This window comes from Astatotilapia calliptera, chromosome 16 (assembly GCF_964374335.1).
Source record: "Astatotilapia calliptera chromosome 16, fAstCal68.1, whole genome shotgun sequence".
Lineage (NCBI taxonomy): Eukaryota > Metazoa > Chordata > Actinopteri > Cichliformes > Cichlidae > Astatotilapia > Astatotilapia calliptera.
This window is the reverse complement of record NC_137437.1, coordinates 19903792-19926710: the sequence shown is the minus strand read 5'-3', so window position 1 is coordinate 19926710 and position 22919 is coordinate 19903792. Positions and strand designations below refer to the sequence as shown.

The following is a 22919-nucleotide window of genomic DNA, read 5'->3' as shown; positions in this document are numbered from 1 at the left end:
GACTACTTTAAGAAGTTACAGGAAATTCTGACTCCTTGGAAGCAAGATATAAAGAAATGAGACATGGCTTTGGCACAGAACTGTAAAAATGCACCATTAAAATTAAAGGTCAGTTAAAATCTCGTTGAATTATTGATTATTAAAAAGGCTATCTAACAATGAAATATAGTTTGTGAGCCTTGTATGTAGTAACAGGTAATAATTTACATAGAAGCAGCGTTTTACTGTTTGTTTGTTTTTAAATAAATGCATAAAATAAAATGCATACTTGACAGCAGCGCAGCTTCAAAATGGATCACCACAATCAGAGTCAGAGCAAACCAGAGCACGTGTAGCAGCAGTTTTTATTTAAACTCTCAACAGAAACATCGCTCATTTGCCTTTCCATGCCTTAGTTTTCTTTCAGTTTAGCCTGCCGTGAATAAATCCAGAGTCCAAACTGGGAGAAAGTAGAAACACAAAAAGCACGTTACACTGCGGGAAAAAATGAGTAGAAGTTGGCCCTGCACGGAGACCTAATTGGAAAATAGAACAGTGATATTCATACGTAAATCACATAACATGATGCAATAGAATTTAAGTCATGCATTTCCCATGAGATCAAATGTTTACTGATGAAAGTACGAGGTATTTCTTGGCTCACTTATTTGCTACATCCTTAGCAAGTGGTTGAATTTAATACTGCATAAAGACATGCGATTTCTTTAAAAAGAACAAAACAAACAAACAAAGAAAAAACAAACAATCTGGCTGACTTCAGTTTAGCTCTTCAACTAAAATACAGAGCACACAGATCCATGCCACACAATGTGCACAGTCACGTTGTAAAACTCCAATTAACAAAAGCTACAACACAATTCATAAGGCAAACCCCCACCCCAAAATAACACTTATTATAATTGTTTGATAATTTAAATAATGTCCAATTTAAAGCCTAATTTAGAAATGGCGTCATCACATAGTTTGTCCATAGGGTGGCTCCAACTCCAAAGCTCTCAGGACTGTGCAGGAGCACAAGAGTATACATCTCAGCTGGGTATAGACTGTATATAAAAGATAGATGGGGAAGCCAATGTGGAAGTTCTTTAAATAACCAGCAGGGGGCAGCACTGACTGTCAAAAGAGCTGCAGTTGTATATATATTTACAGGAAAAATGCCCTGGGCTCCCTTGCTCTTTAAGCTCAGCATATACTTCCCTGATTATTTTAGTATTTTAATTAAAATTATCATTAGAATTTGAAAGTAAGTGAGTCACATGTTGTTAGCCGATGACTGTGTGGTGTCTCTCAGTTTCAAAGTCAGATCTTCTTCTTCTTCATTTCACTAAAACAATACGTTTAAGACTTAAGTCGCACATTAGTTTACTAACTGAAGGGTGGCTTAACGAAGGCTCTGTCCATCCTTTATATAGAGTCTAACCGTGGAGTCAAGTGGGGTCGTGATAGTAAGTTTTTTGCTATTTTATGAAATATTTAGTGATGTTAAAAATGAATATATAACTGACATTTAACTAACATATTATGTTTCAATATCTTCAAAGAATATCACCCAACATATAGGTACTGAAAGTTTTTACTTTCTCATTTAAGTCCCAACAATATATTAATGACTGGGCTCTAATTGAAACAAAAGTTTGTGACTACAAGTGATATGTCATTGTCTCAGGAATTTTTTTAAATAAAATGCAGTATACAGCTGGTAGCATTTGTGAAGTTTAGAAAAGGCCAGAAATTAGATTGAAACGTTTTACATTTTAGGAAATACCCTTAACTGCTAGACAATAAACAATGAGAAACAGCAATGCTATCTGCTTCCACGTGTTTGCAGTCTCTATGCTATCTAAGCTCTGATCACCTGCCTGTTCAACAGATAACCACAAGAGTGGTAAGGATCTTCCTTTCAAACTGATTGGCTATAAGCAAAAAAGGGCAGCTCTTCAAATGTCCAACAATGGCTTTTGATATTAAAGAATATTTTATTTTTAGGTAACAGCTGCGAGTGTTAAATTAGTAGATGTTAAGATTTTTCCTGCAGAAGTTAATATAATATCAGAACAGCTTCATCAAGGCACGTTTGTGTGTGTGTGCGCGTATGTAAGTTTGTATGTGATAAGTCAGGCCCTGCATTTATAAAACTAGGCAAATATATATTTAAGTTTATGGGGGTCAAGATGTTAATTGCAGTCACTGGTTTTTACAAATTATGGCAAAAAAAAAATACAGCGTGGTTTGACACACTATCTAAGAACCTCAGCACGGAGGCCATGCATGTTTCATTAGGATCCTAAAACAAGGCACAGGAAAAGAGGGAGTGGGAATTCAATTTGCATTGCAAGCACTGTCACAGGTCCTTGTTGTTCCTGCACCCCGTTGGCCTTCAGAAAGTCTACAGCCACATTACAATCCTTACTCCTTTCAATAACTCGGTAGCCTATTTACAGATTTACAAATAATAATAATAATAATCTGTTACCCTGGACAAAAAGAATGACCAACAAGAGGGTGCCAAAAGCAAAACAAACCACAGCAGAGACAAATATTCCTCCCCTATATTCTCCACGACTGTGCTGAAAATCTGTACACTGCCGTGGAATTGTTGGTGTTAGCTCACTGGCTGACATGTTGACACAGTGGTTTGAGTTTCCTTTCTGACGTGGCGTCATCGGCTGATTTGTAGTTGCTCTGACAAGCTTGCCAAACACAGTTCTGTCACCCTTCAGCACAGGGAATCTGAAGGCAGCAGAAAAACCTCTATGATAGCGCCACACTCAAGTCTGAAGCTCATCCCTAGTAGCATAAAGCGAACAGGAGCAGAGCCCATGAATCTCTGCATGCACTGCACTTCCTCCTTTGCAAACTGCATTTTGGAGGAAATAAGCCTAGGAAATCAGCTCAGAAGCTCGGCAGCAGAAGCTAACTAGCTGCTTTAGATGGTGATCCGTCAGCACTGCCACTGCAGCAGAGTGTGCTGCCAGTTTTGGCCACAGTGCAGCCACTGGCTTCTGTGCTGTCACCACTGCAGGGGCTCGCGGGTGCAGAAACACTCTGGCCACGTTGTCTCTTCCTGTTCAGTTCCTCCCATTTGGCCCTGTTAGCTTTGATCATGTCAACCATCGGCTGAAGTTTGGGATTCAACTTGACCAGAGTCTAGAGAGAGAAAGAGGGGGGGAAAGGAATTAACACTTACAGTTGGCTACATGTGCTTACAACGGCAAGATACTGCTTAAAAACAAATGTTTTGAAATGCTACTTTTGCAGGGTTAAAGGGTTGACAGAAATAAATAAAGGATAAAACACCACAAGCAAAAAAAAAACAACCCAAAACACCCAAAAAGTTTTCGTAGTATACAGCCGGGACTGAGGAAAACTTCTTATTTTGCTTCCGCTTGTCTGGATTCAGGTCACAGGGGTAGCAGTCTAAGCTAAGAGAAACCCAAACATCTCTCTCCCCAGCCTCCTCCAGGCTATCCAGAGGGATGCATTCCCAAGGCATTCCCAAGCCAGCTGAGAGATATAATCTGTCCAGCATGTCTTCCTCATGGTCAGCAGCCTTCTGCCAACAGGACTCAGAGTCCCTCCCAAATGACTGACCTCCTCACCTTATCTCTAAGGGAGAGCCCAGTCACTCTTAGAAGAAAACTCATAGGGGGTATTTTTTATTTGTTTGTCTGTCTGTCTGTTTTTTTGAAGAGGAATGGATCTTATGGACGAAACAAGAAACACTGCATGCTGAAGTGATGATGCATTATTCCTTAAAGCATGGCTCTGCTTTTTTGTTTATTTTCCTCTTAATAGGACTGTAATTTCTGCAATATAGACTGGCAACTTGTCTAGCGTGTACCCTGCCTCATGTCCCATGACAGCTGGGACAGTCTCCACCCTCTAGCCATCCGCTCTTCATTTCCCCCTCATGAGGAATGAATGGCTGGATGGAGCATAATTTATTAAATCAACTACTCCCAAAGTCAAGCGTACTGCAGGCCACTTAAAAACCAGAAAATCCCACGCCCCCCCACTCTAAGCAAAATGCATAAGTGATGTATTTCCTTAAAGAGTTTTCCTTAAAACACATAAACAACACAAGCTATTGGCTATAATATGCTAATGTTACACAGTCACTGGGACGCAAACTTCAATACAATAGCAATAATAATGAGTAATCTCACAAAATAACCGCTCCTATTCCCAGTTTCAATTAAGTTATTATATAAATAAATACGTTTATATAAATATTTAACTGTACATACGTGTGAGGAATGTCAAACTGGATTACTCCAGTACACATGCAGTACCTTCACAGCTCACCAGGGGCCCCTCAGCCCAATGTACTGAATGAATTGTCACCCTTTGCATTACAAAAAAACAAGTTCACATTAGGTCAAACCTTTACGTCAAACTACCGTAACTCTTGAACCGTCAATCAAAAAAGTTCTAATGGTTCCTGAAAGCAGCAACTCTATGCTTGTGATATTAGGGTCATTACAGTATAATCCCAGGCAGAGCACCACATTCAAAACTCAATAAGACAATTTAAAAAAACAGTGAAAACAACCCAAATGTCCAATAAAGTGTCTGTTTTCTGTCGAGCTCCGTCACTTACTCACTCACTCTCTCTTCCCAAGCAATTACTGTACTAACCGTAGCAACGCGCAGAGTCGCTGCTTTGAGGAAGCGTTGGAATTCTTAAAATAAGCAAATGGTTTTGGAGTTACAGATGTTTAAAAAATGCTGCAAAACACCCGTCTGATGTCAGCAACAGGTCAGGCTTCAGAGGGTTAAAACCCGAGGCTTAACCTTTTTTTAAATACCGTCTGTGTTTTAGCAAAAACTTTTTTTGGTACTTTTTTTCCTTTTTTAATAATCCAAACAAATATGAATTTACACAACAGAAGGCAAAAAAGCAAAATCGCACACATTGATGTATTGTTGCCAATATTTTTTGATACAGAATAACATTTTTTATTTAAGAGTAATGCTTTACAGCAGTTGCAGTACTTTGTTTTTGCACAACAGTTGGAACATTTTTTTTTTATCCAGATAGTTGAAATAGTATATACTTATTTATTTTTTAGGCTCAGACTGGGGCTAGAGAAGCTGCACATTATTCATCCACTGCATTACATGGGCAAACAAATGAAACAATACAGGGGGAGTAGCCGACTACAATAACAGCGACACACAGCCGGTTCATAGCTGCAGCCCATTAAATGGCTGGTTTCTAAAGATTAGAAGCACATGTATGACTGAGATTAGTTGCCTTTGTCATTTTTCTGCACTGAGCTGCTTGTGGCAATGTGGTCAAAGCTGTCACCCACTGTTTAATAAATTACCTGCAAGACAGAACTCTATTTTTCTAACATTGCCTACTGGATATCCAGGGCAGTCAGCCAGTGTAATTAGTTATTATTTCAATAATCTCTTTTTGATGCTGAACTTTAACAATTGAATATATGTCCAACTTACAAGGCAAGTTTTTTTTAACATTCATATGGGAGTCATACAACAGCAGTGTTCCTTATGTCTGTTTCCTATTGTCAAGACAGGAGCGGCATCCACTGTAGGTAGGTAGATATTAACGTTTCACGTGTACAAACATATATGATGTAACTGATGTAACTGGTAAATCAACTGGTTCTTTTAGTGCTTTTCTACTCTGAGCACTCAAAGCACTTATACACCATGGCTCATTCATTCATTGACACAGCACCTTTTTCTATGCTTAAGTGCTTCCCACCTATCATTCAGATAATGAATCTGAATGAATGTGAATGTGTATCACTCACAAACATTCACATGAAACAGAATTATCATATAAATGAGTTTTAATCCTTTTTCTCAAAGCAGTTGCATGCACCACATGCCTACATAACAGAGTTATTTTCACATTTTCTACAAAACCTGATGAGATTTGTCTCATCTGCAGGTTGAGAGAGGGGGCTTTTCTGGGGAAAAACATGTTCCCGCTTTCTACGCAGCAGAAAACCCTCTGTGGCATATCCTCACTGGTCTGCGCAGCTTCATTATTCCACTAAGGAAGACTCAGAAGAGAAGAGACTGTCATATGGTGGGGTAAGAAGAAGGGAAGGTTATATAATGGGGGGATTAATATTCCAGAAAATAGCGAGTCACCACCAGGAGAAGGAGATCAGCGAGATCACAAACGAGATCTCTTCCACCCACGGATAAAAACCCTGCTGCCTCTGAACTTCCTCTGTACTCCCCGTCGCAAGTTTAATTGGCAGCAGCGTGATCATGAGCTCCATATCTGGATTCTCCAAACATCAGCTTTTTACACGAGCCAGTGTGAAGACAAACCCCCCACGCAGACGGCGCACAGCTTTGATGCTTTTTATCTACACTACCCTGGCAGTAACAATGGCGTAACCAGAGCCTGGCAAAGATTAGTCTGCTCGAACTTTTGACACTGATCCTGGGTTAATTTAGTAGATGCGAGGATGATCTATGGTTTGTTTTCTTCCCGTGACAACTAAGAGTAATATGTGCAATATGACAGTAAAAAGGAAGAGAGGTTGTGCTGTGTAGTCTCACAGTAGAAAAAGCAGAGGGAAAAGGCCCCGGTTCTATAAAACTGAATGATTTGTTTTATCCTCGACTCCTTTCACAACTCCTCTTCTGTCTGACTTTCATGAATTTAACTCCAGCACGTCTCATCTCTTAACAGACCTGATCTCACCAGTAAGTCAGCCTTTTTTCTTCCTCCCACACAGCCGCCGCTGCTGGCAGTGGGAGGGGCAGTGAGGCTCTGTTGATGTCATTCAGAAACACATGCACACGCGCATCACTGTACTAGCAAGGACACAGTATTAGCTTGATCCTAATATTTGCTCATGAGGGATCTAGAAATGAAATGAGATTTTCTTTCTTGCTTGCTTGCTTTTATTGAAATTTTTTGGTATTTAAAGAACCGAACGCATCAGTCCTTGCTAATTTCATTTGTGTGCGGCGAACAACGAAGAACACTGTCTTACTGAGACGTTTCAACCCGACTTACATCACAGCTTCATTCACGCACTCGACTACCTCTGAGCTTTCTCACACCCAGGAAGTGCACACTCACACTGCTATTCTCAAAAGAGCAGGATGCAACCTTGAAGTTGTTCCACAGCTTTCAATAAAAGAAAAAAAAAGTGTTTCTTTTTCAGTGAGAAATCTGTTGCTGCATAGAAAGTTGAATAGCTGTTGGTGACAGTTTCATTGCTGGCGTCAGTGGAGGACAATAACGGGCGAAGGACGGTGACTACTGATGTCAGAGGCGGATGTGTGACAAGCGGCACACAATGAAGGCCAGAGAGCGGCGGATCTTCAAGCGTTACCTCGTACAGCGGAGAGCAGATTCCATCAATCCATTCTAGCTGAAGCCCTGGCAACTCATCCTTCCTGTTTCGGTCAAAAATGGCCTGAAAGACAAAAGACAGAATTTATTTACATCTATATCAGTGCTCACACTAGACAAACAACGGTTACAAGTTATCATCATGGTCCCTAAAGTGCTGCCGTTCTTGCTTTTGTAAAAGAAAATTCTCATTCAGCTCTCAAGACAGCTTTATAACTTTATTTTCCATTCCGCCTCATTCTCCTGCAGCCGGAATTTAAGAGCCTCCACCGAGGCTGTGCTTCAGAGATAGTTACTGGGATATGACTTAGAAGTTAATATTTAATTTCCAACACCCACACACAGAGCGGTAAAGGTTTGACACAAGCAGCAGACCTGAGGCTACTGAATTAGTTATTTCAGAGAGGAGGCAATGTGGCCTGGCTCGATTACTCAACAGCCATTAATTGTACGTGGAAAGCTGTCTGTTTTCCCCTTTTAAGGACTTCCAACATAATTCAAGCTCAAAAACCCCTCAGTCAAACAGACAGTGCTCTTTTGCTAATTAAAAAAAAGGAAACATATTTTCTTGTAAAGTCCCGATACACCAAAATAGCGTTAATGAATAAAAAGGTCACATTTTGCTCTAAATGCAACCGGGGGCAGTTCTTTTCTTTTTCTTCTCTCCTTTTTCTGTTTTTAAGAATTACTGCAAGTCTGTCCACAGTTTTCTTTTTGGCACAGCAGCAAGGCAGTGGAGCAGTCAAGCTGACCATATGCTTTTCTCACACTATGGGACGCAAGCTCTCGTGTTTCCTAAACAGCCACTATGTGCAGCGACTGCAGCGAAAATCTATCTTCAGCATCATCAGCTCTTAGAGGTCAGCAGAGGGGAGAGAAAGTGCAAAAAAAGCACAAAACCAGAGCTGGCTCGGTTTACTCACAGAGGGCGTGAGTTTCAGCTCCAGTCTTTCTCTGTCGCCCTGCTCAAAGAACTCGCTCGTCACCAGCTCAGCCACCTGAAGAGAGACAATTCAATAAGGTGCTAATTCAGTCAACTAAGTGATTAATCGCCAATTACGCCTCAAGTTATTATGTCTGTCAAAGAAAAGCAGCAGATTCCCACAATTTATATGCAGCGGCTAGTTAAACTTTTTTGCTTCAAAATGCTTTAAATGATGATTTGATTATGAATGCAGCGTATCTTTCTGCTGCTCAGCCATTTCAGCTCCACGTGAATGGATTTGAAATACATCCACACAAATGTCGCCTGTGTTACATATGAGCATGAGAGTTCACACTGTTTTTGTCACCTTTCGTGATATTTCCCAGGGCTTAGTGACAGCACCGAGATCACATGCTGTCATCATCATGGATCTGCGAAGACATATTTATTTTAAGAAGCATTAATAATCCCAAAAAAATGTAACATAAAACCAAATTCAATCAGGAAGACAAAGACATACACGATTACCTGCACATGTCTCTATGTGCCTTCACATTCCAATTGTATTCTCCATTGCTGACCAGCTCAAAGAACATGTTTCTATTCCTGAATGAAAACAAGAAATCCTCATATGTACATGTAAATTACATAAATTCCACAAGGGGGCGATGTTACCTAAAAGAAACCCATAGTAAGCTGTGAACAGCTAGAGGCTCTGTAGCTGTCAGTGTGCTACACTGTCAGGGCTCTGTGGACATCTCACTAACAGTTTAATAAGCAGTGTTTTTTTTAGCGGTACATACTCAAAGTAAAGTGTGAGGTCTGTGGCCAGAATTGACTGTTTCAGCAGCTGCATGAGGTCGCTGTACTCTGTGGACGAGAGGTTGGAGAAGATATTGTGACCCTGTGGAGAGACACACAGAGACACCATAAAGAAAACATAAGCCACGTTTCTAAAAGCATACAAGTAGCCTGAAATGAATGATTACTGTCCCTGGACATTTTGGATAAGTACCATTCCTATGACCTGCTGTATAATTTTTAAGAGAAGCACAAACCTGTCGTCAGATATACAAACTAAAGCAGCTGACGTGATAGCAGTGTGGGATATCTTTACAAATGTATTACCCAATCCGTCCACTTAAATGTTTTTACCGCAATAACTATTAACATTTGATATTTAGTCCCAAAATTTCAACTTCAACTCATCTAGGCTTGCTCACATTTGGCCTTTAATAAAAGTTTGGGCTAAATTTTGTTACAATCTACGTGTTAAAATAAGCATTTGTCAACTAGAAAGGTGGCACAGAGATCAAGGAAACTACTGTCAGTGTTGAATTGGAAGCGTTTTTGTTTTGTTTTTTACAGTCAAAGTTCTAGTTGGTTCCCAGCCTCTTTTTTTTTTTAATTTAAAGATTCTTTTAAAAAGAAGAATTCCAGTAATAATGTATACTAATACTACTACTAATAATAATACTTTTACTAATTAGAGCAGGGCGATATGACCAAAAATATTTATCACGATATACATTTGAAAATTTGCGATAACGATATAACTGACGATATAATTGACACTAGACAAATGCTTTACAACTCCACAACTTTATTAGTGCAAAAAACCCCATCAATGCATTTTGACTTAAACAAGCAGCTGCTTTTTATGTGCATTAAAGTTATATAAAAATTTAACAGTGCAAATGTAAATTCCTTGCTGACAGTTTAACCAAAAGGCATTTCCAGTGGAAATTCCTCAGCATAACCATGTATAATATCCACAAAACTTAAAAAGAGGTTATACACACACAATACGGCAATGTTATGTTGAAGCACAGTAGGTATCACTCCGCGAGGCTCCTGCCTACGATAGCCGTAATGCTGCAACAGTCCATCAAGCGGTGCAGCTTCGTAGCTTAGCAAAGTCGTACTAAAACATTTGACAGATTTTCGAGCGCCATGTACCACATAAAATCGTTTCGAGGTCAGTAAACACAACCAGAATTAATACATAAGGCACACGGGATTATAAGGGGCACTGTCGATTTTCAGAAAAATCAAAGGATTGATTTTAAGTGTGCTGTATTTTCCAAACAACACGGTAATAACGACGGCCCGCTAGGATGCTCTACCAAAAATAGTGCTTTGTTGTGTATCTGACCGATGAAAGCCAAACCAGTTCCACACCACTGAAGTTGCAGCATTTTTACAAACCAATTCTGGTTCATCCGTTTCATTCAACGATCCGCTTTCACTCTTCTCATTCTGTGTCACCGCCATGTGCATATGTAAACAAAGGCACTGCGCACGCACGTTTTACCCATATTCTATCACGATATTTCATTTTCCTATCGTTGCCCAAAGTTACACCGGTATTACCGTGAACGGTATGATATAGCCCAGCCCTATTACTAATAGGTACTAATTCATATGTGGGGAAGCATATACAGAGCATTTTGTGACCAGAGAGAGCTGATAAACTGAAACAAAAACCTTCAGTTCAATTTTACTTATATAGCTCCAGATATTATAGAGCATAGGTGTCAAACTTTGGCCCGCAGCCTAATTACATTTGGCCCGCGAAGCCATACCAAATTACTATTAGAGCTGGCCTACTGGTATTATACAGCTAATATATATATTGTTTAGTATTAAGCTTTGCTTGTTCCATATTCAGTTTTTCAGCAAAACGTGTTTGAGTCCATAAGAAAAGATTCATTCTTATATCTGGAGGAATAAATATATTTCAATAAATATTAACGTTAGCCCGCAACTTTGTTCCAGTTTTGAATTTTGGCCCACTGTGTATTTGAGTTTGACACCCCTGTTATAGAGAGATATCAAGTGTATCTCTCTATAACAGGGGTCAGCCCCATCAGCCCTTTGTGTCAGCACCACAAAGGGCTGATGGGAGAATTTTAAAAATCAGGGGGTGTTTGAAGGGAGTGTGCTTACTACACCTGGTATTCACCCCTGTTAGAACCATTAACACGCCTAAATATCTAACCAAATTGTCAGTTCATATGGAAATTAAAGCCATATAAAACTACACCACCATAAAACGTTTCTGTGTTATAGAGAGAAGAGAATGAGGGAATGTGCAGTCCTATGAAGTCTTCACAAATTTGACGTCTGAAAGAGTCATAAAAAGATCTTATTTGGACAATTAAGCCATAACAGTAGAACACATAGTTAGAATATAAGCGATCACATTATATCCACTCTCCTCTAACGGATGGTTTGCAATTAGCAGAGGTTTTTAAATGCTGATCGTCACCGTTTTCCCTTTCGCAACCTGAGCACTGAACTCTAAAAACTGTGCCAACATGCTTGTAATTCCTTTCATCAGCTCATGGGTTCCTATGAAATATTGAACTGCATAACATCAGTAACACAAAGGACATCTCTCATTCTGTCACAACTGGAGCAGATGAAGGAAGGAGGCGACTGAAATAGAATGACTAGCGGGATCTGAGAGATACAAAGGAAGCGAGTGACGTTTAAAAGTTTACAATTTTATTAATGGTTTGCGCGGGCTGGCGGATTGAATTTGAGCTCCAGCTTCGACTTGAATTAGCCCCGCTGTTCATTTATATGCTAATGAACTAAGGATAACAGTAGTTCAACCCCAGTATCAACACACACCATTATGATATTCCAAGCAAACATTTGTCAGCTTACTGTGTTGTCAGCACCACGATAATGAAGCCTGTGGAAACTACCGCTAAGCTTCGCCTCAGCTGCTCCCTCAAAATGCCTTGAATTACAACTTCACGGAATCCAGTCACCTGGTAAAATGTCTCTCTCAACCAATTACCACCGAATCAATCATCTCGGTAATTACATTGATTTGAGAGTAGCGTGAGCTATTTGTTTATTCGTTCACATGTAGCAGACAATCCACACCACTTGTCTGCCTCCAAGCACTGTGAGTACAAACTACCCCCCTCTCCCCAAACACACACACACACACACACACACACACACACACACACACACACACACTGTTTTCTTTTATGAAAAATTTAGCATTTATTCATTTGGGATGCCAGAGAGTTGAAGAGCCACATTAGGTGCACAGGAGTTTGACAGCAGGGAAACACGTGACTTCTGCGCAGTCATGGTAAAACGTAGATACTAGTCGTGTTACTTTAAGAGCATCCATCCTAAAGTCTGTGCTGGTTGGCTGACACCCTTACAGAGCCATACAAATTTTAGGCAAGCTTTCTTCTCGTCTCTATCCGGTCATTGAGTCTGACGTCACTAGCCGTGTCTGGGCCTAAACTCCGCTGCAGGTCCATATATCAAACGATCACTATGGCATTACTGAGAGTTGAAAAACTGTCTAAAGTCTTTCATCTTTAATAAAATGATCAGCGTTCTGCTCTAGCAGGTGTAACAATTGAGTTTAACATCCAGGCATCCATGAAAACGGAATTTATGACATTTAACCGAGTTAATAGTTAGCAGGAAGTTAGCTCGCTAGCTTCTATCTAAATACAATATAGCATGTCCTGACTGCGGGGTTTTGTAAACAAATTAAAATGTACAGCTCTGTTATCACTTCCAACATAAATGAAGACAGAAAACTAAACAGCAGTGACGTTTGTAGGGTTACTGAAGTTTGGCTAGCTGGTATATAATGATGTGCTACGTGACCGCTAGCGACACAGCTATGTTAGCATAATATAAACAAGCTAACTTTTTTTTCACTCGATAAAAGTTACCGTGAGTGTTCTCGGTGGTCAGGAACAAATGTAATCGCATGGCAGGATGCTGCAAAAGGACCAAACTTCAGCCAGGAGAACAACTGAGGTGGTTCTTTTCTGCATTTCCCAGCACCACTGTCTTTTACAGATGGCTATAGATGCTCACTGTTGGACCTCTGCACTGACTTCCTCCTTATGTGCAGAAAATCTGGATTTGGATTCATCACTCCATAAAATCTATTACCACTGATTTTTCAGTCTAGTTCTTGTGTAATTTGTTATACATCAGTCTTTTCTCCCTCTTTCCCATTTAAGAAGAATCACTTCTTGACAAAAACCCTTCCACTGAGACCATTTCTGATGAGGCTCCAGTGAACAGTAGATGGATCATCTGACGGGCCAGTTTCCTCAAATATATTAGGGACACACCATACTGAGATACCACACCATACTGAGATTGGACAACATTTAAGCTGATAGCACTTCTAAAATACTATTTATTAATACCATTTTATCTGTGGCAGTTTTTCATAGATTTGAGTAAACAAAGGATTTATTTTTACGTCAGATACTAGTAACAAAGTGCTTAAACGATTTAAAATTGCTTCTCTGCTAATCTGTCCATTATTGGTCAACACAACACTGGTTCATCCCTTGTGTGAGATGACTTTTTAATGCTTAATCATTCATAGATCAGTGTTAAGTGGCTTCAAAACAAAAAACATTCCTCTAAAAATATTCAGGTACAAGAACTGAACTGAAAATGAGTGGAAAAAGCAGCCAATGACCAAAGAAAAACATGTCTGGAGAGCTACTGCTCAAGACCACTTTAAAAAAAATAAATGTCTCTATTTGGAAGTAAAATATAAAGAAATGAGGGGTGGCACAAGAATTTTACACAGTAGTGTATTTACCAAAAAAAAGGTAATATCAGTCCTTTAAGGTCATAACTTTAACCTTCTATCACTCACTGTTCAACCTTCAGGATTAATAGGCATTGACATCTACTTCAGCAGGGAAACCATGAGTGTTACTAAAATTATTGCATTTAATTTTTGGACCTGGTGGTTCCAGGTTCCTGGTACTGTGCATGCTGCTGGCAGCTGGCATCAGTAATGAAATTAGTTTGACCATGTAAAATATCAGGGCAGTGAAAAAGATCTGCAGTGCAGATATTAACAGACTTTCAATATAATGAAAAGTAGCACAAATGTGAACATGCAATGCACTGAAATACAAGAGTGCTGCAAAAAATGTCTTTGTGAAGAGATTCTGAATGTTGGGTCTTTCTGAATGCTTTCTGTTTTGTCTGAGGTAGGCATTAGCAAACTGTTTATGGTAACTGCATTGCAGCAGATATAAGAACATAGCCCACCTCGCTCTGCAGGATCATGACAGCATGGTTGAAGTGGTGGTGCTCCAGTGTAGCAGAGGTCCCATAAAGCAGAGCGAGAGCTGAGCCCGTCCTGCCAAACACACACACACGCGCACGCATATTGGGATCAAAAACGAGGGATAACATAATCAGGATTCAACACATGCAGAGAAACTGATTGAGTTTGGTATGATTTCCTCACCAACCTGTCACCACGTGTTGCAGTACAGAAAACAGCTTGAGAGTCATATCCTAAACTACAGCAAAGACGGAGAGGTTTCACACTGAATAAGATCGTCGTTTAATTTAGCTTCTAAAAAGAATACTCAAGAGAAGTGACACAGCCACAAACGACGCATGCGAGCTGGATTTAAAATGCAAAAATATCCCACATTTTAGTGCCGTCTTTAAATGTTATTTATTACCCATGGTAAAAATCAGCATTTCTTATAATGAGGGTTTTACAAATGTGAATTAGTCTGGATTAATAGGTTGAGGTGTACATGCAATTGCAGCAGATCTGTTGGCTGCTCATCCATGATGTGTGTCCTGTTCCACCACATCCCAAAAGTGTTGTTGGATTGAGATCTGGTGACTCTAAGGGCCATTTAAGCACAATGAACTCACTGCTCTGTTCAAGAAACCAGTTTGAGATGATGTGACGAGAAGATGGGTACAGTGTGGTCATAAGGGGATGAGCATGGTTAACAACAATGCTCAGGTAGGCTGCAGACTTTAAACAATGCCAAAGTCAGTCCAAAAAATATAATTAAGGAAGCAGTACACCACCAGGAGTTTGAACTGCTGCAAGGCAGGTTGAATCCACATCGTCGTGTTGTCTGGCCAGCCTCCTCATCAACAAGACATTTTAACCCAACTGCTCACTTAAGAGTTTCTCTTTTTCAGATCATTATATCACTTTTCTTTCCCATTCTGATGCTCACTTTGACCTTGAGCAGATTTCCTTGTCTACATTGTCTAAATGTACTGGGTTGCTGCCAAGTGATGACATTTGCATTATCAAGCAGCTGAACAGGTGTTGGGCTGCTAAAACCAACACTACTGTGCCCAGCTTGAAAACACTGGGTGCATTCTGAAAGTCAAAATACAATAAAGGAACCCTTAAACTGTTGAGCAGCTGAAATCCTACATGAAACAAGAATAGCGAAAGAAATCTAACTTTCGAAGCAATCTCCTCAGCTGCTGTACATTTACCGTGTTATTGAAATAAAAACTGCAACAGCGCTGTGATAAATGCCCATTCTTTATATAAACATGTTGCCAGAACAACATTTCTCATATCATTTTCTGATATATTTTCGATCATGTTCCAACATTTTTGAAAATCAGCTTGCACTATAACAATCTTGATGGAAGCAGAAAATATTTATATTCAGTAATTTATTAGCTTTTTTTAATGCACCCAGAGTCAGCAATGTTTACAGTTTCTTCGTTAAGGAGACTCTTATATAAGCCTTAAACAACTTCCGACTTGACTCTTGCTGATCTGAGCTGCACTACTGCAGACTGCTGCAGATGGGAACAGCAGTGTGTAGATTGCAGTATGTTCGTATGTGTGTGTGTGTGTGTTTCCTTACTTTGCTTGAAAAGCGTTGTTGGTGCCCCTGTGGTCCAAGTCATGGCACACACATCCGACAATAAGGGCTAAGATCTCCACGTCTGTCAGAGTCTCCTGGAAACCTGCTGTCTGATTGGCACAGAGAACAGGAGGCAAATAAGAAATCACACACACACACAGAGACACACACACACACATTCCATGTGCTCCAGAGCTGCATCTATTACTCTATAATTTTATGAAGCTGTAAGCAGTACATTGAATAAAATGAAAAAAAAAAACCCCACTAAAACAGCAGCATCATCCAAAACTATATCCCTCTAAAAATGAGGGGACTGCAGTAACACAGCCAAACAGTGAGATTTATGGCTTGGATGAATGGATTCTGGAGGCCATGTGCTGAGTGAGTCACTATAGGTCATTGTGGGGATAGCGGCAAAGATAGCAAGGCCCTCAGCCTGCTCATTAAAGCACATGGGAGAAGAGCTGAGGGGTCCACAGGAGCTTACACACTGCTATTTCTTTCCCCTCTGCCAATAATCAATTCAGATGGGATGCCACACATTAATGCTGCACTTGATTAAGTGAACTACACTGTGGTGTTTTATACGAGTTTGTGTGCATGTCTGTATGCATGTGTAATTGTGTGAGAGTGTGCGTTACCCCAAGGACCTGATAAATTAAAAGGCCTGCTGGAAAAGCAGAAGTAATTCTCTTGGGGTCTCAATTCAAGCAAACACAGAACTGGCTGTTTGTACAGTTAATAATATAGTGAGTCATCATTTAAATCTCTGTGAGTTCAACGTAGATCAAACTGAAATGTAGTATTACATAAAATAATACGATTTTAACAATCTTAACATTGATCATAGGGTCATTCATCAGCTGCCTAGTTGCAAGCTGGCTAGTTATTTCCATTCATATTCATGCCAGTGTGCAGCAAAGCTATTGCAACCTTATCTTTTAATGTCTCTCATTTATATGCTACGTTAACTTGATTTTCTGTACATCCAGCAACATCCAGGTCCGTCATTTAAATATACTTACTATCCTATCATATGTCAATCACCGGTATCCTGCGCTCCTATTGGTAGTCCTTTGGATCGTTTTCCTCAAAGTTTAAAAAAGTTTAACTCAGAATCCACCCCTTTCACATCGCCAGTGATTTTTCATCCATGGTTGGCTAAAGGCACTAAATGCCACTGACTTTCTATGGCCTCTGGTCGCCATGATTATGGTGGTGATAAAAAACTGTCCAACTTTGCTGCAGACATGTTCACAGCTTGGTCTGAAAAATCTTTAATTTCTTCACTAATGTAAACTGCAGAGAGGGATTTTTTTTTCACCAATTTTATTTGCATTAAAGTTTAAAGTTGTGAATTACTGGGTTTCTTTGCCAACACCAGCACCTGTAGCCTGCTTTGAGGCTTTTTAGTGTGCTTCTAGACCTAGAATTTATGGTGTTGGTACCTTTTGCAGCATTTCCAAGAAGATAATGGGGAAAATAAAGTAGCTTGCTATATGGTTAACTCTATTCACTGATTGTGCAAGACATTTGTGCACCAGATTTGGGAAGTGAAGTTCATTGAAAATGACAGCGACTTCACGTGACATCAGATGAAATAACCACTGGTTCAATTCAATCCTTTTATTGTGCCTACTGGGAAGCTCGGTTTACAGACAAACTGTCAAAACTTATCCACCAAAAAGAAGGATAAGAAAAATGGTACAAAAAAAAACAACAAAAAAAACTCAATTTGGTCCAACGAAGTGGACGCAATCAGACTTAAACTTTAAGCTGTGGGACTGAATCATGTGACAACAAAGAAAGGGTACAAAAGGGTGGTAGCAGGTTACCTAGGCAACCAGAGCAACTCAAATGTCCACTAGCAGTCAACCATCAGCACCAAAGTGACAAGTGGCAAAATCGCTTTCCCCTTTAGCACTAATCAGCAAAACAAACCAAACTGGCATTAGCTGATAAGTTAGCACTCACAGTCTTGTCTTGAGATAAGTCAATTTTGACACCAAGAAAACAGGATAGTACAATTTTTTCAGCTTCCCACGTAGAGTCTATGCTATACTATGCTAACACCACAGAAACCAAAGAATTCTCACACTCCTCCAACATGATTTTGCTTGGTACTAGCTAGCTACACACTGTGGCACTACCTGAGCAGTGACTGTCCTCTCTTTTTTGCATATTGGTGGTTGTCAAAATCATTAAGGTACAATATCACTACCTACCACTTTGGAGTGTCAGCCATTATCATATCTGTGCTGGTTTTTGCTGGTGTTAATAATATTAAATGTAGTAAAAAGCAGCGTGGTTTTTGCTGCAGCGCTTTTTGAAATTCTTCATTCTGTATTTTTTCGTGGCCCAAATAAAATTCCATCACGGATACAAACTTTGGTACGTTGCGTAGGGGAGACCGGGGATAGTTGTAACGTGGGTCAGTTGTAACACTTCCAATTTCTCCAATCAGGGCTAAGTTTCAAATGATGTGACTCATCCTGTGCGTGCCCAATTCAGTTCTGCTATCACATGTGAAAAATCAGCACATTTCGTCAAACACAGACAATTTAACATGAAAAAAAGTCATTTGTATGCCAAAAAGTAAGTTTTTCTACTTTATTTCAATTTGTAATAGCATTATCTGCTTTGCAGTTAAACTCATCAAACTTAAATTATGTTATTTGTATGTCTATGGGGATATATTCTGTGTGGGTCTTTAGTGCTAATGTTTTAGCCGTTGGCTGTAATATTAGCTAGTTCATGGCTATAGGAGTCTGGGTCAGTTGTAACAGCAACAGTCTGGGTCAGTTGTAACAATAATGCAGATGTTACAACTTACCACACTATTACTTTAACTTATATTAAACAAGTTGGGGCAACGACATCAGCAGAGAGAGGTTCACTGGTCGCATTTGTATATGCGGTTAATGCCATTGGCAACACAATTCCTCCACTGTTTGTGTTCCCACACATACATTATGCAGACCACTGTGTCAGAGATGGACCAGCAGGAAGTACTGGTAGTGGAAATAAATCAGGATGGGTGCAAGAAACAGATTTCCTCATCTTTCTGAGGCACTTTGCAAACCACACCAAGGTAAGCCATGATAAAAAGTAATGCAATTGCGATGCTGGTGAACAACTACATTTTTTCAGCTCCATTGTTATGTTCAAAATTGGTGCAAGAGTTGTAGGTTATAATGCCCACTGAGCCAATGAGGCCAAACTCAAGGAAGACCAACCAAAATTAATGAAATATTCAGTTGCAGAAATTTCCATAATTTGTCTTTTTTGGGGGGTTGGAATATGTTCAAAAGCTAGATTTCTGCATTCTGTCACACACACACACACACACACACACACACACACACACACACACACACACACACACACACACACACACACACACACACACACACACACACACACACAGCTACATAAATGGATGTAAGTGCATTCATGTGTTGAATAAACAAAGATTACATGTTAATATTTTGTTAGTACCCTTATTTCATTGTGTTACATTTCACCCCAGGATATGTTACAACTAACCCAGACTATGGGGTTAATTGTAACATTTCACTCTTCGTGTTTGAGGCCATACCATGCATGGGTAATTGTGCTGCAGAGAAAATAGCTGCACTATTTAATAGCAGAGACATGTAAATACTTTGCATTACATTTTGAATCCACTACCTTAAAAGAGCTCCAATTTACAGACAGAAATGTGAAAAATGTTACTACTATCCCCGGTCTGCCCTACAGGTGATGTATGTTGAACATCATAGGTGAAAAAAAAAACGCAAATGTAGAATGTAACATCATATTTGCAGGTGGATTGTCAAATAAAGACTATTTATAGGAAATTTTTAAAAAATGACATCTGTAAAAATGGGTTTTTTTGTCTTCTAAATTTATTGTCATGGTCAGCTGTGCTACTGACAGTGAAGGATTAGAGGAGGACCCAAATGCAGATGTGCAGAGGCAGACTGCATTAACTGAAAGTGAGCTGTTTAATGACTGTTTATATTCAAACAAAAAAACAAAACATAAGGTCCAGAAGAGGAAATTCTAAATTATAAAACTACAGGAACATAAAAGCTTGAATAAGCAGTAAGACAAGAGGAACAAACACTCAAACTAAGGACAAAAGGAGACAGCGATTATATGTACACAGAAGTGCAATCGGGGAAGTGGAGACAGCTGGAGAGAGTGAGAAAGCTGAAGTCAATCATAGAGAAGAAGACGAGGAAAGTAAAGCTAAAAGCAAAGTGGAACGAACAACTAACTCTAAGATAGCGAAAACATATGGATATGCAACATAGGATGCATACAAACATATATGTAGATATACACTACAATCATTATAGCAAACAAATTATTTAATTAAGTTTTCCAGTTATCAATAGCAGTTTATATGGCAACAGCCCTCATATCGTCACTGCTGGTCAGATCAACTTTCTCAAAGCTTTTCTATTCTTATCTCTAACTGTATGTTGAAATGCAATGCCTTGATCTAACTGTGTTTAGAACAGAAAGTGATCAAAAATGAGCATGACCATTACCGTCAGCATGGCAAACATGCACTGGCAAACGTTGAATGCGTGTCTCCAGTTGTGATAGAGAACCATTCTGTAGTTTTTTCTGACAGTCAGCAGCCATCTGCACAGCGTCTGCAGGGTAAGACAGGTGGCGAGATGAGCACATGGGTCAGCGGTCCTCGTGCAGTTCCAAAACTGTTCGGGGCAATCTCAATCAAGTATTAAAGCAAAGGAATTAAGACAGGGAAACTCAGTGTCCTCACCTCATAGTCAATCTTAAATTTCTGCACCATTCCCAGTTCCATAAACATTCTCAAAGCTGCCGTTATCATGGCGTCAACATCCAGAGAGAAATCATCAAAGGAGAGCTTGTCGATGCCCAGCTCGCAGACTAGGGGGATGTTAGCAGCCTGTTTCGCCATGGCAGGAGGAAACATACAAGAAGAACAAGAGCAGAAATGAAGATGAAGAGGTCAGAGGATGTTGTGCGATTTTCAGATGTTATACGGAAATATAAAAACATGCTAATTAAGACCCGAAGCTTCATTTGGAGGGGTTTAAGATTAATGAGGGGGATCTACTGGAGAATTTCATTGTTGTTTACTTTCAGAGCTCACTGACAATTGTGGCAACAATAATCAGCAGCAGCTTTTTTTCTGTGGTATTCAAACAAAAATATAGGATTCCAATTAAGCATTTTCATATTGAAGCACATCTTCTATCTTTAATCGGTTCTAATGAGCACAACGTCTATCTGATCAGGAGATGCTCTTCCTGACTTGAGTCAGCATTTATAATTGAAGGATTTTGAGCTTTGCAGTCAAATATATCTTAGCAGAGTTAAAGTTTCTGTAAAGCTGTGTTTCTCTTTCCTCTCTATCTGTCTTCTCTAACAACCACCATTGTTTCCTGCGCAAACATTTGCCTTTCTGGCCAGCAGGTATTCTTTAGATCTTAATTCATAGCCCCGGGGTTATGAAATGTCAGCCAGATTTGTTTGCCACTGCCTTTTTCACACCAGTGGAATCCCAGGCAAGCGTGCTCAACAAGGCTACTTATGTAGTGCAGAAAGTGGAGGGAAAGGCAGAAGCAGAGAGCAGTGCTGCATGAGGGGGCTGAAAGATCACACAGGCACACTAGAGAGCAGGGATCCTACTATGCAATAATGGCCACAGGGGAAAATCCTAAACATGAAAGTGCAGGAAAATAGGTCATATCTATTTTTCAGAAATGTCCTGCCAATTAAAAATGTAGTCATTTTCCATATTTTCATCTTTATCAATAATGCATTGTGAATGAATGCTTATTGATTGAAGTAATCCATTCCAAATGCTACAATTAGTTTAAATTCGCAGGGGACTTCTCAGCTCCTATTTATGCTTGTGCGCTGCTGCAGTTCTTTTGAAGCTGAAGTCTGCCAATAATTTCTCTCTTTTGCCATAGATTTTTTTCCCTTCTCATTAAAGTTAATAAGAAATTGTTATTTAATTAGAAAAATATATATCTTAGTTAAAGCACCTACGAGGAAACCAAATACATTGTGAGTATCTTAACTTTCTGTGAAAAAACTTTCATTTTATGTATCAGTAAAAGTTTATCTTAGATCAAACTTTTGTGAAATCGGGTTGCAGCAGAATCCTAATACACCTTTAATGTTGGTGTTTTATTTCATATGTCTTAATTAATTATTGATTCTTATTATTGTCTTATTATTATTATTAATTAAGGACAGCATTTAGAAGAACAAAACATTAGATCATGGTAATTATCTGCACCAATACAGACATCAAGAAGCCTCCCTTAAGACCTTTTCTCTTGTCTTACTTCTTGTCTTTGCTTTTGTGATTGTTTGCTTCGGCCTCAATAGTTTCCTCCAATGTCCACTAAACAGTGACTCCAAAAGTTAACCAATCTCTACAAACTCCAAATTTAAAATGACCCACTTTGGTCTTTTTTGGATAATCGGATGCCAATATGATCGATCGTTTGTGGATGCTAGCCGTCAGGTTCGTGATGTACAAAGTTTATATACCTATATACACTCACCTGCACATAATTACATTAAAAACAAATAAGCAGCAACATAACAATAACAACAACCACAGGACAAGAGGGGAGAAACCGTAAATAGGAGATTAGTGGGCAGGAAAGGCCAGAGTAAAGGTGGTTTGTGAGCTTAGATTTAAAAGCAGAGATGCAGGACTTTTTTATGTGAAACTGATTCTAGAACTGTGGAGCAGTGACTACAAAGGCTCTGTCACCCTCTTTTGTTTGAGACATGACCTTGGGTCATATGACAGATCTTTGCCAATGGACCTGAGAGACCTGGGAGCTGATAGAAAACGAATGAGATTGGTGATATAAACTGGGATCTACCCATTAAAAGCCTTAAAAACAACCAGCAAAATCTTAAACTGGATTCTAAA

The 22919-nt window shown here is 39.5% G+C and overlaps 1 protein-coding gene across 1 annotated transcript in view; it reads right to left on the bottom strand.

The window, feature by feature from the left end:
• Nucleotides 1–326: 326 nt before the first annotated feature.
• The window catches only part of pde11a (phosphodiesterase 11a), a 53099-nt gene continuing 30506 nt past the window's right edge, over nucleotides 327–22919 (bottom strand). The window contains exons 11-20 of the mRNA XM_026145039.2: nucleotides 20757–20903; nucleotides 20518–20625; nucleotides 15956–16065; nucleotides 14358–14448; nucleotides 9083–9183; nucleotides 8808–8885; nucleotides 8647–8710; nucleotides 8278–8352; nucleotides 7335–7418; nucleotides 327–3147 (exon numbers count right to left, since the gene is read on the bottom strand). Coding sequence (XP_026000824.2) covers nucleotides 2914–3147; nucleotides 7335–7418; nucleotides 8278–8352; nucleotides 8647–8710; nucleotides 8808–8885; nucleotides 9083–9183; nucleotides 14358–14448; nucleotides 15956–16065; nucleotides 20518–20625; nucleotides 20757–20903 — 1092 coding nt within the window. The 3' untranslated portion in view covers nucleotides 327–2913. The remainder of the gene's footprint in view (nucleotides 3148–7334; nucleotides 7419–8277; nucleotides 8353–8646; nucleotides 8711–8807; nucleotides 8886–9082; nucleotides 9184–14357; nucleotides 14449–15955; nucleotides 16066–20517; nucleotides 20626–20756; nucleotides 20904–22919) is intronic.